General features: G+C 39.5%; 1 protein-coding gene and 1 long non-coding RNA gene across 8 annotated transcripts in view; both read left to right on the top strand.

Annotated features, from left to right (window-relative positions):
* Nucleotides 1-217: 217 nt before the first annotated feature.
* On the top strand, nt 218-3,631 carry LOC125268241. Its single transcript, XR_007184850.1, has 2 exons — nt 218-643; nt 3,213-3,631. It is a non-coding gene; the product is annotated as an uncharacterized LOC125268241 (long non-coding RNA).
* An 11,276-nt stretch (nt 3,632-14,907) lies between these two features.
* Nucleotides 14,908-16,877, top strand: part of LOC125269224 (ryanodine receptor 3) — a 152,716-nt gene continuing 150,746 nt past the window's right edge. For 5 of the 7 annotated variants that reach the window (XM_048192094.1, XM_048192092.1, XM_048192091.1 and 2 more), the window contains exon 1: nt 14,909-15,319. In XM_048192094.1, the coding sequence (XP_048048051.1) occupies nt 15,143-15,319 (177 nt within the window). In that variant the 5' untranslated portion in view covers nt 14,909-15,142. Of the gene's footprint in view, nt 15,320-16,877 lie in introns of all 7 variants that reach the window. The other 2 variants (XM_048192088.1, XM_048192093.1) reach the window with 2 other exon arrangements.

The raw sequence follows: 16,877 nt of genomic DNA, 5'->3' as shown, positions 1-16,877 counted from the left end.
AACAGCAGCAGACTAAATACATCGTCCCAGTTATCTACTTTACGCACTGCATGAATCTCCTGTAAGATCAACACACTCTCAGTATCTGTATGGCGTTGAGAGAATCACACAAAACTTGTTTTCTCAAGCAGTGCAATTAAACAACACCATAATATGACAGTATAATGTGTTGAATGTAAATATTTATCTATCCAAACATGAATTCACAATAAATAAATGTCAATTATATTCACTTTTTTATTATTGCAGAACAAATAAGTACATGCATGAACGTTCGTATCTATAATAAGATACATTAATAATATAAAGTAGAATAAACACATGGTTTTACGCACATAAATAGAAGGAAAGGACAGTATTAAAACCAAAACATTTCTTTAAATAAACTCTCATAAAGCACCAGGAATATTGTACGTCTATTCACCTGTGTATTAATATTAATATGCGCCAGGAGTGACGTCAGAGATGAAACCCCAATGCGGTTCAACTGGAAGCGCGCGCGCGCGCCCTCACTCACACACACACACTCGGAGCGCGCGCTAGAGTGGCGGTGTGCGGCGCGTCTCATGGCTGCTGTGGACTGACGGAGCTCATCATGGCTGAAGGCGGAGACGCGGAGGATGAGATTCAGTTCCTGCGCACGGTGAGACCCTGATTTCTGTCAGGATTTGTGTGTGTATGATATGAGGTGTCGTTTTGCTATTTAACGTTATGAGGTGTCGTTTCTCTATTTACGATGCTAACTAAGCAATCAGTCGTGTCGATCGTCGCGTACCTTGCCGTGAGCAGAAGCCGTGACCAATGACGTGTGATAAGAAGCGTGACACTTTCGTCGCCTGAGAAGTTACGTGACGTCTGAAGTAACTTTTGCCAGTTGTTATTTTGTCTGAAGTTCTGTAAATTAGTGTTTTTGCTTTGTTTTGTGCAAAAATAGAAAAACACATTTAACATTTTAGCACCTCAAAATCGTGGAATATTTCTCCATTCCTAATTTTGTTTAAATATGTTGACGAAAACATGACCTACACTATTAGCCAATCAATGAACTGACATTAAAAGATGTGCTATTGCTTAATTTCAAAATGCCTGGGCTTAATGTCCTAAAATGACAACCAGAGACAACTAATCAACACATTTCTTGGTACAGATAACCGGAATACTATCAAAAACTATAGAATAACACAAGACGTGTCACTCGTATTGTTTTGAATGGGAGAAAGTGTAACGCGCAATATGGCGGAATATGTCCCGCCTTCTAAATAAGAGCCAATCGCCGACTGGTAAAGTCATCGCGTCACTTCAGCAGCCGTTAGAATCACCGGTTTCTATAGACCTATTTAATGTTTGTAAACATTCGGGATGCGCGCGCATCATGGTTGCAGAAAACCCGGGAGTGATAACCAGTATGACTAGAGAGTTACGACGAAGCGGTTCAAAGTAGTTAAGATTTAGAAACATTATAGAATATTTTGATTTGTTATTTTTTTTAAATGTTGTCGGCATATCACAGCAGCTTCACCCAGCGATAAGCACTGTTATTATTTAAAAAAATTAACATTACCGAGTGGGATACAGCTTACGGATCCGTTTGCCATAGCACCTTGTCAGTGGTTAAATGACGAAACGAAATGGCCAAGCATCCAGTGGCCAGAGATGTATATTTAACTGATTGACACCTCAAGTGTAAAGCCTATACTCAGGAGAAGCTAAAAGCGTATGTCTCTTGACGCATACAACTTTGTTTTTTGTTTTGTTTTTGTTTAAGTCACGAATTAAAAGAATAAAAAAGTTAATTTCGAGTTTATATCTCACAATTCTGACTTTTATTTCTCGCAAATCTGAGTTTATATCTCACATTTCTTACAAAGAAAAACAGAATTGTGAGATATACTCGTTATTCTGTCTTTTCTGAATTGCAATTTATCCCGCAATTCTGACTTTTTTCCCCTCAGAATTGTGAAATAAACTCACAATTGCGAGTAATAAAGTCCGAACTGGGAGTAATAAACACGCAAATGCAAGAAAAAAGTCAGAATTGTGAAATTAAAATTGTATAGACTGTTTAAAAGTTATCTATGTGAAATGTTATAGGTTTAAATATTATTTCAATGCTGTAACTGCTATGTATGTATGCCCTCTGAACTGCATGTGAATATTATGTAGACTTACTGTTTACATCAAATTCCTGCTTTAATAGTAGACTAATCCTTGCAGGTGTCATCAGTCCAGTCTGTGAAACGTCTCCGTTTGGCTTCAAAGGACGTTTTCAACGATGGTTTTCTTTAAAAATTAAGACTATATTTTTTGCATTCCGATTCCAACATCCAGAGGCACAACAAAACATTTTTCTCTTATTCTGTGGATTTTGCACATTTTCCTCCAATTGCTACAGCTATTTTTCTGCAACCACTATGCGCGCGCAGCTGCAAGTGACGTCATTGTGACGTCTGCTCCAAAGTGGTCTATAGAAACAGTCAGACGCGCGCCTCCGAAGATACGCGCATTTAGGTCTGCGCATGCGTATTAGCTTGATCCAGCCTGAAAAATAGTTTTTTTTTTGTCATGATTCGAGCGTTTAGAAACTAAATTTATGAGCCGGTTGTTGTTAGATTTCATTGGTGATTTCAAATATGAAATTTAATCGTAAGGTTGGCGAACAGTTTTGGAGAATTTGATGTTTCCCCATTCAAAGAGATTGCATGATGCCCAGGATGCCCGAGAGGCGTTTCAAAGATGGCCGCCGAGTGAAATTACTTGTCTTAAAGGGACTTTAATACTATTTGAAGACGAGCAGTGACAAGTCCGAAGTTTCTTCCGTGAACGGTGTATGTAGCGGGGTCGGCGTAAAATTCCAAGTTGTTCACACCATTTATAAGTGTCCGGAGCTAAGCGGGGAGATCCTTTTAATGAGCAGTTGAGCAGAAGAAAATTGCAGAGCCATTTTATTAACGTCATCCAAAAAAAGACCAAAGAACAAAATCTGCAAATGATTACGCATCGACATGACCGAAATCCAACGAGACCCACAACAACAACTTATCGGTTTAACTACGTTAGCCAGAACCATATCAAATAGCGGCATATATATTGCATAAAAAAATTGTCTGTAAAAAATTGGCATTAAAAAGCATTAAATTAGATTTGATGAAACCTGTAGAAACCCTGAGAATAAAAAGCTTTTGTATTCCTGCTGCTGTTGTTTTTGTGTTCAGGCACGTCTAATTGGTCAGCTGACTACTTCAACTCCACTGCCGGAGTGGGTTTACTGGTTTCCCAGGATGCTTTGCCTTCTGTGTCGCCGGGAAACACATTCCAGCAGCAGCTGACTGCAGTATTCGACAGAGACTGGAACTCACAGTTCGCCGTTCCACTCGCTGAGCTCAAGCAAAACCATGACTGTGTTTTCTCCAAATCCACACCATAGACACTTCACAAACAAACATTCAACGTGTTCAATTGTATTATGCATGAAACTTGAAGTATAAATGTCATGTGTTTTAAACTTTTGTTATATTTGTGTTATTATATATGTATTATTTACATGTCTCCATATGAGGGAAGCGTTTTGAAAGCCTGCTGCATTTCATTTTAAAAATTATTTTCTAATACAATAAAATTAAATGACAATTTTTTTTTTCAGTGTTTCAGTGCATGTATGTGTGTGTGTGTGTGTGTACATTCATTGTTAAAGTATATGTTTAATGTATAAACAAATAAATATTTAAGTAAAAAATAATATACAAGCGAGCACTATGGCGTCTGTCTGTCTGTCTCATAGCACCAAGTACCCTAGCAACCGCATAGCAACACCCTAACAGCCACCAAGAATATCTTAGCAACCGCATAGCAACAACCCAAAATACCTTAGCAACCGCAAAAGCCAACTTAAAGTTTGTCTTGATGAACGTTTAAGCGTTTTCATTGCATGATTTATGAACACCCACCAGTTTGAAAACACCCACAAATTCAGAAACGCCCACTTTTGTTCCGCAGAGACATCATACTCGCTTAGTATCATAAATACATGCCTGCTGATTCCATGCGCTACATTTTAACATATCCTGCTCATTTTATTAGTTAAAATAGTCTAAAATCTGAAAAAAATCTCAACCATGAACTCTATACTGAGGAAACAGAGAAACCGCCTCACAAAGATTGCAACAAACAAATACAACATGAAGAAAGTAAAGGAAATGCATGCTTCCACTCAGTATGGTTCAAAAACACTACAGTATTTACTATAAATTACTATAGTATTTTTTCAAGTACTAGATGTAACTTTTGATACTTTGTGCTAAAAGTGCCTTCAACTTTGTCCTGTCAGTCTATAAAATAGTAAAGACTTTTGCACTTTTTAATAAAAAATTTTGAACGCTGAAAAAAACAGCTTCATGATAAACAAGTAGTGTAATGTTAATACATTTCTAATGAGCTGAAACACTATAAAACGTTCTTGAAGTACATTAAACTTAAGCTTTAAATATATTCTAACTGTTCATGAATTATTAAAGTATATCATAAATGATTTGTAAATAAACACAGTATGCACTAAATGTAGGCTACTTGAAGTGGTTACAATTTAACACAATTTAATGTAGGCTACTAAAACTTTTTGCATATTTTGAATATTTTTTCCACTCATAATAACAAGATATTATGCCATTAAAACTACAACTAGGCTACTGTATTTGTCTAGATTGGCGATATGTGCATAATATTTAAAATATATATTTGTATATATATTATATATATATATATATATATATATATATATATATATATATATATATATATATATATATATATATATATAATGTATATAGATTTGTTGTGCAGATAGCCTAAAATGCAGGTTAATTTTTGTAAAATTTTTGTTTTTACCAGTATTTTAGCAACATTATTTTTGAATGTATAATAAAATACGACTAATACACCAACTGATTTTTTTTCTTCTCTCAAAAACCTGATGCATGTGACATCAGGTGCGACTTATTTTCCAGAAAATAAGGAATGCTAAATGATAAAATTGTGCTTTATTATTAGAAATTGCATATTTACAGATTGGAATATATGCCAATATATGGGGATAAATTGGGATATCTGGGATATATGCCATAAAACAATAATATTGTGTTCATTACTCTATGGGCACAGCCATTAATACAGGTATTGAAAGGTATTTTACACTATATTTACTTTTCGAGCGCGGAAGTGATAAAGACACTGATTTAGGCTATATAAATTCTCTATTATAGATCAGATAAAGGTAAACGTACACATCATATGTCATTTTAATGACATAATATCTTGTTTTTACCACATAATTGAGTGGAAAAAATAGCCTATGTAAATAAAATATGTGGCAGCAATGCGCCACCGTAGCAGACAGCTTAAAATTGATCTTAAACATGTCTTAAAATACACTTAATATACTTAAAGTTGTTCCAAAACAACACATTTCATACATATTTAAATAATTAAATATATTAAATATATTATTTTTGTACATTATATACATGTTGAGTGTATAATATTGTGTAATATAAGTGTAATATTAAAATGTATTTCCTTTTCACCTGACCACAGACAAAATGTAGACAAAAATCTTCTCATACAACATAGAAAGAGAAAGATATGGAGAGCCTCAAATCACTCACACTCACCACACGCTCCATTGATTGATCTCTGTTTAAAAAACAACAAACTCTGTGCAGCTGTGAAAGTTCTATGTCTCTCTCTCTCTCTCTCTCTCAGCTGCACAGAGTTTGTTGTTTTTTAAACTGAGATCAATCAATGGTCCACTGATGACATCACAGTGACATCACAGTGGCATCAGCCTAAGCCTATATAGAGAGCTGCTGGATTCTCATTTCAGCAGAGAAGTTATCATTGTGCACTGAGTATTACTGAACAAATCTTGCAACCTTTGTTTAAAGAGGCGAGTCATTCAGTAGATTAGTGCCAGTTGAGATGGACGGAAATATCTTCATGCTTATTGAGCACAGGAATGGCCTTTCGACTATACATGCATCAATTTTCAACTTGGAAGTCGAGAGACTAATTCCAGAAATTGCCGTACCATCTCACGACAATGTTTTGTTTAACCGTGTGGTTCAAGCTGTCTGTCGACTTGCTCGATATCCCTTGACACCTGCACCTGATCGTCAATACAATCCACTGCTCTCCATGCTGGCCTGGAATGCAGATGCCTGGGGCGTCTTTACCACGACACCATCAGGTGACGAGTCAGGCATTGCGTTTTATCCTGTGTATAATAATCCACAGAGAGAACGTGTGGAGAGACTTAGGATTGAGCAAAGATCAGTTCAGCCTAGACCTTCTGGAGAATCACATATGCATGGGTCCAGGAGAGACGATGACCAGCCTGAACCATCTCACCTGGACAACAACAGTGAGACAGAATCCGATTTTGATTGGTCAAGTGATTTCCTCCGCTCATATTTAATTGGAGAGACATCCACAGATGATGACCAGTCTGGATCTTCTCACCTGGACAACAACAGTGATAGCGGATACTACTCTAATGATTCAAATGATTCCCTCAGCTCATTGTTTAATCCTCCACCATCACTTGCCACAGATGATGACCAGTCTGGATCTTCTCACATGGTCTACAACAGATCTGAGATCAGGCCTGGAGAATCACATATGAATGGGTCCAGGAGAGATGATGAACAACCTGGACCATCTCACCTGGTCAACAACAGTAAGATCAGATCCGATTCTGATTGTTCAATTGATTCGCTCAGCTCATCGTGTTTTCCTCCAGCATCACCTGGAGAGACATCCACAGATGATGACCTGTCTGGATCTTCTCACATGGTCAACAAATGTGAGATCAGGTTTGATTCTGATTGTTCAAGTGATTCGTTTTATTCTCTAGCATCACTTGGAGAGATATCCACAGATGATGACCTGTCTGGATCTTCTCACATGGTCAACCAAAGTAAGATCAGATCCAATTCTGATTGTTCAATTAATTGGCTCAGCTCATCATGTTTTCCTTTAGCATCACTTGGAGAGATATCCACAGATGATGACCTGTCTGGATCTTCTCACATGGTCAACCAAAGTAAGATCAGATCCAATTCTGATTGTTCAATTAATTGGCTCAGCTCATCATGTTTTCCTTCAGCATCACCTGGAGAGACATCCACAGATGATGACCTGTCTGGATCTTCTCACATGGTCAACAACAGTGAGATTGGATTTGATTCTGATTGTTCAAGTGATTCGTTTTATTCTCTAGCATCACTTGGAGAGACATCCACAGATGATGTCCTGTCTGGATCTTCTCACATGGTCAACCAAAGTAAGATCAGATCCAATTCTGATTGTTCAATTAATTGGCTCAGCTCATCATGTTTTCCTTCAGCATCACCTGGAGAGACATCCACAGATGATGACCTGTCTGGATCTTCTCACATGGTCAACAAATGTGAGATCGGATTTGATTCTGATTGTTCAAGTGATTCGTTTTATTCTCTAGCATCACTTGGAGAGATATCCACAGATGATGACCTGTCTGGATCTTCTCACATGGTCAACAAATGTGAGATCAGATCTGGAAAATCCAGAACACCTGCTGACCAAAGCTCAGGCACTCAGGTGGAGATGAAAAAGAGAGTTAAAAGAAAAAGGATGACTTCTGGCAGATCAGAGCGCAGAGAACAGAGAAGGAGGAGATCAGACCACCACTCTGATTCCTATCCTTCAAATGATTCCCTCAGCTCAACGTTCTACCTTCCAACATCACTTAGAGAGACATCCAAATATGATAACCAGGTTGGATCTTTTCATCTGGTCAACAAAAGTGAGGTCAGATCTGGAAAATCCAGAATATCTGCTGACCACAGCTCAGGCACTCAGGTGGAGATGAAACATGGAATTAAAAGAGAAAGGATGACTTCCAGTAGACCAGAGAGCAGAGAACAGAGAAGGAGGAGATCAGACCACCACTCTGATTCCTATCCTTCAAATGATTCCCTCAGCTCAACGTTCTACCCTCCAACATCACTTAGAGAGACATCCAAATATGATAACCAGGTTGGATCTTTTCATCTGGTCAACAAAAGTGAGGTCAGATCTGGAAAATCCAGAATACCTGCTGACCACAGCTCAGGCAGTCAGCTTGAGATGAGACTGGGAGTTAAAAGTAAAAGGATGACTTCTGACAGATCAGAGCGCAGAGAACAGAGAAGGAGGAGATCAGACCACCACTCTGATTCCTATCCTTCAAATGATTCCCTCAGCTCAACGTTCTACCCTCCAACATCACTTAGACATACATCCAAAGACGATAACCAGGTTGGATCTTTTCATCTGGTCAACAAAAGTGAGATCAGATCTGGAAAATCCAGAACACCTGCTGACCAAAGCTCAGGCAGTAAGGTGGAGATGAGACTGGGAGTTAAAAGTAAAAGGATGACTTCAGACAGATCAGAGAGCAGAGAACAAAGAAGGAGGAGATCAGACCACCACTCTGATTCCTATCCTTCAAATGATTCCCTCAGCTCAACGTTCTACCCTCCAACATCACTTAGAGAGACATCCAAATATGATAACCAGGTTGGATCTTTTCATCTGGTCAACAAAAGTGAGGTCAGATCTGGAAAATCCAGAACACCTGCTGACCAAACCTCAGGCAGTAAGGTGGAGATGAAACATGGAATTAAAAGAGAAAGGATGACTTCCGGTAGATCAGAGAGCAGAGAACAGAGAAGGAGGAGATCAGACCACCACTCTGATTCCTATCCTTCCCTCAGCTCAACGTTCTACCCTCCAACATCACTTAGAGAGACATCCAAATATGATAACCAGGTTGGATCTTTTCATCTGGTCAACAATAGTGAGATCAGATCTGGAAAATCCAGAACACCTGCTGACCAAAGCTCAGGACAGTGAGGTCGAGATGAGACTGGGAGTTAAAAGTAAAAGGATGACTTCCGACAGATCAGAGAGCAGAGAACAAAGAAGGAGGAGATCAGACCACCACTCTGATTCCTATCCTTCCCTCAGCTCAACGTTCTATCCTACAGCATCACTTAGAGAGACATCCAGGGAGGATGACCAGTCTGGGTCTTTTCATCTGGTCAACAAAAGTGAGGTCAGATCTGGAAAATCCAGAATACCTGCTGACCACAGCTCAGGCAGTAAGGTGGAGATGAAACATGGAATTAAAAGAGAAAGGATGACTTCCGGTAGATCAGAGAGCAGAGAACAGAGAAGGAGGAGATCAGACCACCACTCTGATTCCTATCCTTCAAATGATTCCCTCAGCTCAATGTTCTACCCTCCAACATCACTTAGACAGACATCCAAAGACGATAACCAGGTTGGATCTTTTCATCTGGTCAACAAAAGTGAGGTCAGATCTGGAAAATCCAGAACACCTGCTGACCAAAGCTCAGACAGTGAGGTCGAGATGAGACTGGGAGTTAAAAGTAAAAGGATGACTTCCGACAGATCAGAGAGCAGAGAACAAAGAAGGAGGAGATCAGACCACCACTCTGATTCCTATCCTTCCCTCAGCTCAACGTTCTATCCTACAGCATCACTTAGAGAGACATCCAGGGAGGATGACCAGTCTGGGTCTTTTCATCTGGTCAACAAAAGTGAGGTCAGATCTGGAAAATCCAGAATACCTGCTGACCACAGCTCAGGCAGTAAGGTGGAGATGAAACATGGAATTAAAAGAGAAAGGATGACTTCCGGTAGATCAGAGAGCAGAGAACAGAGAAGGAGGAGATCAGACCACCACTCTGATTCCTATCCTTCAAATGATTCCCTCAGCTCAATGTTCTACCCTCCAACATCACTTAGAGAGACATCCAAAGATAACCAGGTTGGATCTTTTCATCTGGTCAACAAAAGTGAGGTCAGATCTGGAAAATCCAGAACACCTGCTGACCAAAGCTCAGACAGTGAGGTCGAGATGAGACTGGGAGTTAAAAGTAAAAGGATGACTTCCGACAGATCGGAGAGCAGAGAACAAAGAAGGAGGAGATCAGACCACCACTCTGATTCCTATCCTTCCCTCAGCTCAACGTTCTATCCTACAGCATCACTTAGAGAGACATCCAGGGAGGATGACCAGTCTGGGTCTTTTCATCTGGTCAACAAAAGTGAGGTCAGATCTGGAAAATCCAGAATACCTGCTGACCAAAGCTCAGACAGTGAGGTTGAGATGAGACTGGGAGTTAAAAGTAAAAGGATGACTTCCGACAGATCAGAGAGCAGAGAACAAAGAAGGAGGAGATCAGACCACCACTCTGATTCCTATCCTTCCCTCAGCTCAACGTTCTATCCTACAGCATCACTTAGAGAGACATCCAGGGAGGATGACCAGTCTGGGTCTTTTCATCTGGTCAACAAAAGTGAGGTCAGATCTGGAAAATCCAGAATACCTGCTGACCACAGCTCAGGCAGTAAGGTGGAGATGAAACATGGAATTAAAAGAGAAAGGATGACTTCCGGTAGATCAGAGAGCAGAGAACAGAGAAGGAGGAGATCAGACCACCACTCTGATTCCTATCCTTCAAATGATTCCCTCAGCTCAATGTTCTACCCTCCAACATCACTTAGACAGACATCCAAAGACGATAACCAGGTTGGATCTTTTCATCTGGTCAACAATAGTGAGATCAGATCTGGAAAATCCAGAACACCTGCTGACCAAAGCTCAGACAGTGAGGTTGAGATGAGACTGGGAGTTAAAAGTAAAAGGATGACTTCCGACAGATCAGAGAGCAGAGAACAAAGAAGGAGGAGATCAGACCACCACTCTGATTCCTATCCTTCCCTCAGCTCAACGTTCTATCCTACAGCATCACTTAGAGAGACATCCAGGGAGGATGACCAGTCTGGGTCTTTTCATCTGGTCAACAAAAGTGAGGTCAGATCTGGAAAATTCAGAATACCTGCTGACCACAGCTCAGGCAGTAAGGTGGAGATGAAACATGGAATTAAAAGAGAAAGGATGACTTCCGGTAGATCAGAGAGCAGAGAACAGAGAAGGAGGAGATCAGACCACCACTCTGATTCCTATCCTTCAAATGATTCCCTCAGCTCAATGTTCTACCCTCCAACATCACTTAGAGAGACATCCAAATATGATAACCAGGTTGGATCTTTTCATCTGGTCAACAATAGTGAGATCAGATCTGGAAAATCCAGAACACCTGCTGACCAAAGCTCAGACAGTGAGGTCGAGATGAGACTGGGAGTTAAAAGTAAAAGGATGACTTCTGACAGATCAGAGAGCAGAGAACAAAGAAGGAGGAGATCAGACCACCACTCTGATTCCTATCCTTCCCTCAGCTCAACGTTCTATCCTACAGCATCACTTAGAGAGACATCCAGGGAGGATGACCAGTCTGGGTCTTTTCATCTGGTCAACAAAAGTGAGGTCAGATCTGGAAAATCCAGAATACCTGCTGACCACAGCTCAGGCAGTAAGGTGGAGATGAAACATGGAATTAAAAGAGAAAGGATGACTTCCGGTAGATCAGAGAGCAGAGAACAGAGAAGGAGGAGATCAGACCACCACTCTGATCCCTATCCTTCAAATGATTCCCTCAGCTCAACATTCTACCCTCCAACATCACTTAGAGAGACATCCAAAGACGATAACCAGGTTGGATCTTTTCATCTGGTCAACAAAAGTGAGGTCAGATCTGGAAAATCCAGAACACCTGCTGACCAAAGCTCAGACAGTGAGGTTGAGATGAGACTGGGAGTTAAAAGTAAAAGGATGACTTCCGACAGATCGGAGAGCAGAGAACAAAGAAGGAGGAGATCAGACCACCACTCTGATTCCTATCCTTCCCTCAGCTCAACGTTCTATCCTACAGCATCACTTAGAGAGACATCCAGGGAGGATGACCAGTCTGGGTCTTTTCATCTGGTCAACAAAAGTGAGGTCAGATCTGGAAAATCCAGAATACCTGCTGACCAAAGCTCAGACAGTGAGGTTGAGATGAGACTGGGAGTTAAAAGTAAAAGGATGACTTCCGACAGATCAGAGAGCAGAGAACAAAGAAGGAGGAGATCAGACCACCACTCTGATTCCTATCCTTCAAATGATTCCCTCAGCTCAACGTTCTACCCTCCAACATCACTTAGAGAGACATCCAAAGATAATAACCAGTCTGGGTCTTTTTACCTGGTCACCAAATGTGAGATCAGATTTGGAGGATCCAGAACACCTGCTGACCAAAGCTCAGTCTGTCAGGTTCAAAGGAGACATGAGATTAAGATCAAAAGGATAATTTCTGGCAGATCGGAAAGCAGAGAACAAAAAAGAAGGAAATCAGACAACTGCTCAGATTCTTATTGTGACGAGCAGGGCGGGCGAGAGCCGTGAGGGAACGGCGCGAGGCTGGTGACGCAAGAGATAATGAGCTTCACCTGCGAAGTGCACCGGCCTTTTTTTTTTCTCTCTTTTTCCTCTCTTCCCTCTCTCGTTCTGTCGCTCCCTGTGCTTCCGTCTCCTTTCTCTCGTCTCGTCTGTCCTTACACTCAGGTGCTGCGGCTCCCAAGACAGGCCCCAGGGGGGAGCAAGCGCTGTCTCAGCGGTACCCCCGGCCTGCGAGGGGCGATGGGGGTATGTGGCGAGCAGGGCGGGCGAGAGCCGTGAGGGAATGGCGTGAGGCCGGTAACGTAAGAGAGAACGAGCTCCACCTGCGAGGCACACCGGCCTCGAGTCTCTCACGGAGGAGCTCCGGAAGCATAAAAGGAGGAGCGATGAGGTCCAGGCCTGGACTTTATTTTATGTTTTGTTATATTTGTGTACTTTCGTTTTGTTCTTTAAAATAAAATAATTTCAAATAATTTAACAGAAAGATATATGTTGATTAATAACTTAAAAGATATATATTGAAGCGGCAGTGGATTCCAGAATACATCCCCTCAGTCCCCCCTTTAGGCCAAATGTGGAGACACACCACATCTGGTCTAACAATTTAGGCTGCTTTCAAATTTTTAATATTGCTGACCCATGCTCCCCTGGCAGGTTAAAATGGTATAAAATAGACAATAGGTTTTTCCCTCGAAGGACTTAACTAGAACAGAATATTCTACAGAGCACATAGCGCATTGTTGACCATCAGTCCTTACACATGGTTGTCTTTACATCATCTTTGTTATTTGGTTTATCATCAAATTCCTTGACTACAAAACAAATACATATTTATTCTCTGGAAGTCGGGCTAAACGAGTAAGCGCTGTTACTGCATTCCTGGCATGGGCCAGACCCTCAGTCACTACTCAGATACTAAATACAGACATTGCCTGTAATCATAAACACCAGGATATATACACTGTTTTTTAGAAAACAATATTGACCAATTCATTATATAATAGATGGATCGTAAATCCACTCCTTTCACTATACCCTTATAGATAATTTTTAAGATTAAAAACAAAATTGTGGTCAAAGTCAAAGTACCTTTATTGTCCCACAAGGGGAAATTGGATTTGCAGCAATGCTCCACATAAAACACATAAACATACAACAACACTCACCAACAGAGACCAACCAGCAAAGAAGGAATTCACAGTAACGCCCAATGTACATAATGTGCAAATAAATAAATATAGGACACGATCAAGTGCAAAAATGCAACTTGTGCAAGTTATTAAAAAGTGCCATTAAGGTGCCTCACAGCTGACTTTGTTTTGCAGCTAGGAACTCGATAGCGCCGCTCAGAGGCCAAAAGCTCAAACTCTATTCTAAGGGGATGATCCTGTGATTGAGCTATAACTCTAGCTTTCCTCTGGACCTGTTTTATGTATAACTCCCCAGGTTGAGCCTGACTTCTCCTGGAAATCACTTTGACCAGACTACCAAGTCTGTTTTTATTCGTCAGGGAGAGGCTTCCAAACCAAGCAGCTATACAAAAAGATAAAACCGATTCAATAAAAGCACGATAAAAGAGAGTCATCAGATTTATTATAGGTCGATTTGGATAGCTGAATAAAAATATATTATTTAATGCTATAATGCGTTTTACAATGATGACCCAACAAATAAGGTAATTTTTAATGAATTTAACAGTGAATAAATTTGGCCAATTGAAGTAATGCATGTTGTTTTGCAGTCACACCACTAGGATCCAGCAGAGGACTACAAATCCAGAGTAATTTCACAGAAACACTAAAATCTTTCACATTCATCTGCAGAGAGAACAGAAACAATGATCTATATAATAATTTCACTTCTGCTCTTATTTCATAATCTTACTTTTTCTAATAAACTGAATATTGTTGGCTTTGTGACAAATTTCTGATGTTGTAAATCGCTTTGGATTAAAGCGTCTGCTAAATGCATACATGTAAATCCATCCATTGTGGGATAAATGTAAATATAAATAAGATTTTTTGTCCGGGTAAATGAGCAATCCTCCATGAAGAGACACACACACTGTCAATAATGAAGCATAAGAGTCGATCTGAAGCAGTTCTGCAACTTTGTCCTAAATATTGACATGAAGGGTCACAAAGGTCACTGGGTCAGGCGAAGAAATCAATGTTACACTTCATTCCAGAGTTTTTCAATGCTTTTTAAAAATCCATGACTTATATTAGCCTACGTGTGTGTGTGTGTGTGTGTGTGTGTGTGTGTGTGTGTGTGTGTGACCTTGAAAACAGCAGCAGACTAAATACATCGTCCCAGTTATCTACTTTACGCACTGCATGAATCTCCTGTAAGATCAACACACTCTCAGTATCTGTATGGCGTTGAGAGAATCACACAAAAACTTGTTTTCTCAAGCAGTGCAATTAAACAACACCATAATATGACAGTATAATGTGTTGAATGTAAATATTTATCTATCCAAACATGAATTCACAATAAATAAATGTCAATTATATTCACTTTTTTATTATTGCAGAACAAATAAGTACATGCATGAACGTTCGTATCTATAATAAGATACATTAATAATATAAAGTAGAATAAACACATGGTTTTACGCACATAAATAGAAGGAAAGGACAGTATTAAAACCAAAACATTTCTTTAAATAAACTCTCATAAAGCACCAGGAATATTGTACGTCTATTCACCTGTGTATTAATATTAATATGCGCCAGGAGTGACGTCAGAGATGAAACCCCAATGCGGTTCAACTGGAAGCGCGCGCGCGCGCCCTCACTCACACACACACACACACACACACTCGGAGCGCGCGCTAGAGTGGCGGTGTGCGGCGCGTCTCATGGCTGCTGTGGACTGACGGAGCTCATCATGGCTGAAGGCGGAGACGCGGAGGATGAGATTCAGTTCCTGCGCACGGTGAGACCCTGATTTCTGTCAGGATTTGTGTGTATGAAACAATCATCCGCGCGAATCTCCTCAAAACGCGTCATGTTGTGTGTCGCGCGACGCGCCGCGGCCAGATGATCGCTTCATTATAATGCAGTGGCGTTCAGTCAGAGATTCGCTTGATTATTGCGCCGATTATTGTCATCCAGTTTGATGCGAGAAGATGATTGACGTGAATTGAAGATTTTTCTTTGTGATCATGTTCAGTTTGGCACATTAATCTCATTTACACTCGAATTAATGAGCTATCAGAGGTGATCAATGTCATTAGTTAAGATAAGTTTAATTTCATTAAAGAAAGCTCGTGTGTAGAGATAGAAAATCATGTTTTTACGTGTTCATGTTGTATGTATGTGTTTATATATATATATAATCATGTGTATGTTTGCTTATATCTGTATATGTACAGTGTGTGTGTATATATATATATATATATATATATATATATATATATATATATATATATATATATATATATATATATATGTGCATGTATATATGCATGTATATGTGCATGTATATATGCATGTATATGTGCATGTATATATGCATGTATATGTGCATGTATATATGCATGTATATGTGCATGTATATATGCATGTATATGTGCATGTATATATGCATGTATATGTGCATGTATATATGCATGTATATGTGCATGTATATGTGCATGTATATGTGCATGTATATGTGCATGTATATGTGCATGTATATGTGTATGTATATTTGTATGTATGTATATATGTGTGTATGTATATATGTGTATATATGTATGTGTATATATATATGAATATATGTGTGTATATATATATGAATGTGTATGTTCATATATGTGTGAGAAGGAAAGTGATGTTAAATGTCTTGTTTATTTGTCTTTGAATGAATCAATGTATTGATCATGGATCAATCAGTTCAATCCTTTTCATGTCCAACATTCAAACTATCACTGTAAATTAAATGACTGCTTCTCTAATCAAACACTTCCAGACAACACCGACACCAAATGGAAAGTGTCAGACGATTGTTAATCATAATAATCCGTAATGTAAATGTCTTTTAATCATTCTAATAATCCATAATTACTGAGCATGTGCATGTTTCTCCTTTTAGTGCGTTTTCTGAAAAAGGTGTTTCCATGCAACAAATGTCCCATTAAAACAGGGATGAGAATCAGGATACTCGTTTCTGACACTCAGATTGCAGCGACTTGATATTAATCAGAATATTGCCAAATGTGAATGGAATATTGATGCTGATGTTCCCTATAGAACCTTAAAGAGTTTCGTCAGGCGCTTCATATATAGAACCTTTCATTATAGACACTCTGTTATATTCCCCGTACGATCTCTCCGTTCCTCTTCATGAGACTCGAGTTCATTTCATCATCATATCTGCTGGATTATTCTGTAACTGTATTATAATGAGCTCTGGATCAGTTTAAGTGTGTTGATGGTGATGATGAAGTATCACGTCTGATCAGTGTAAATATTGATGTAAATACACAGATATCATCGTTTGTGTAGTTTCT

This window comes from Megalobrama amblycephala, linkage group LG5 (assembly GCF_018812025.1).
Source record: "Megalobrama amblycephala isolate DHTTF-2021 linkage group LG5, ASM1881202v1, whole genome shotgun sequence".
Taxonomy (NCBI): domain Eukaryota; kingdom Metazoa; phylum Chordata; class Actinopteri; order Cypriniformes; family Xenocyprididae; genus Megalobrama; species Megalobrama amblycephala.
The sequence above is the reverse complement of the archived record's forward strand: the minus strand, read 5'-3'. Positions and strand labels throughout refer to the sequence as shown.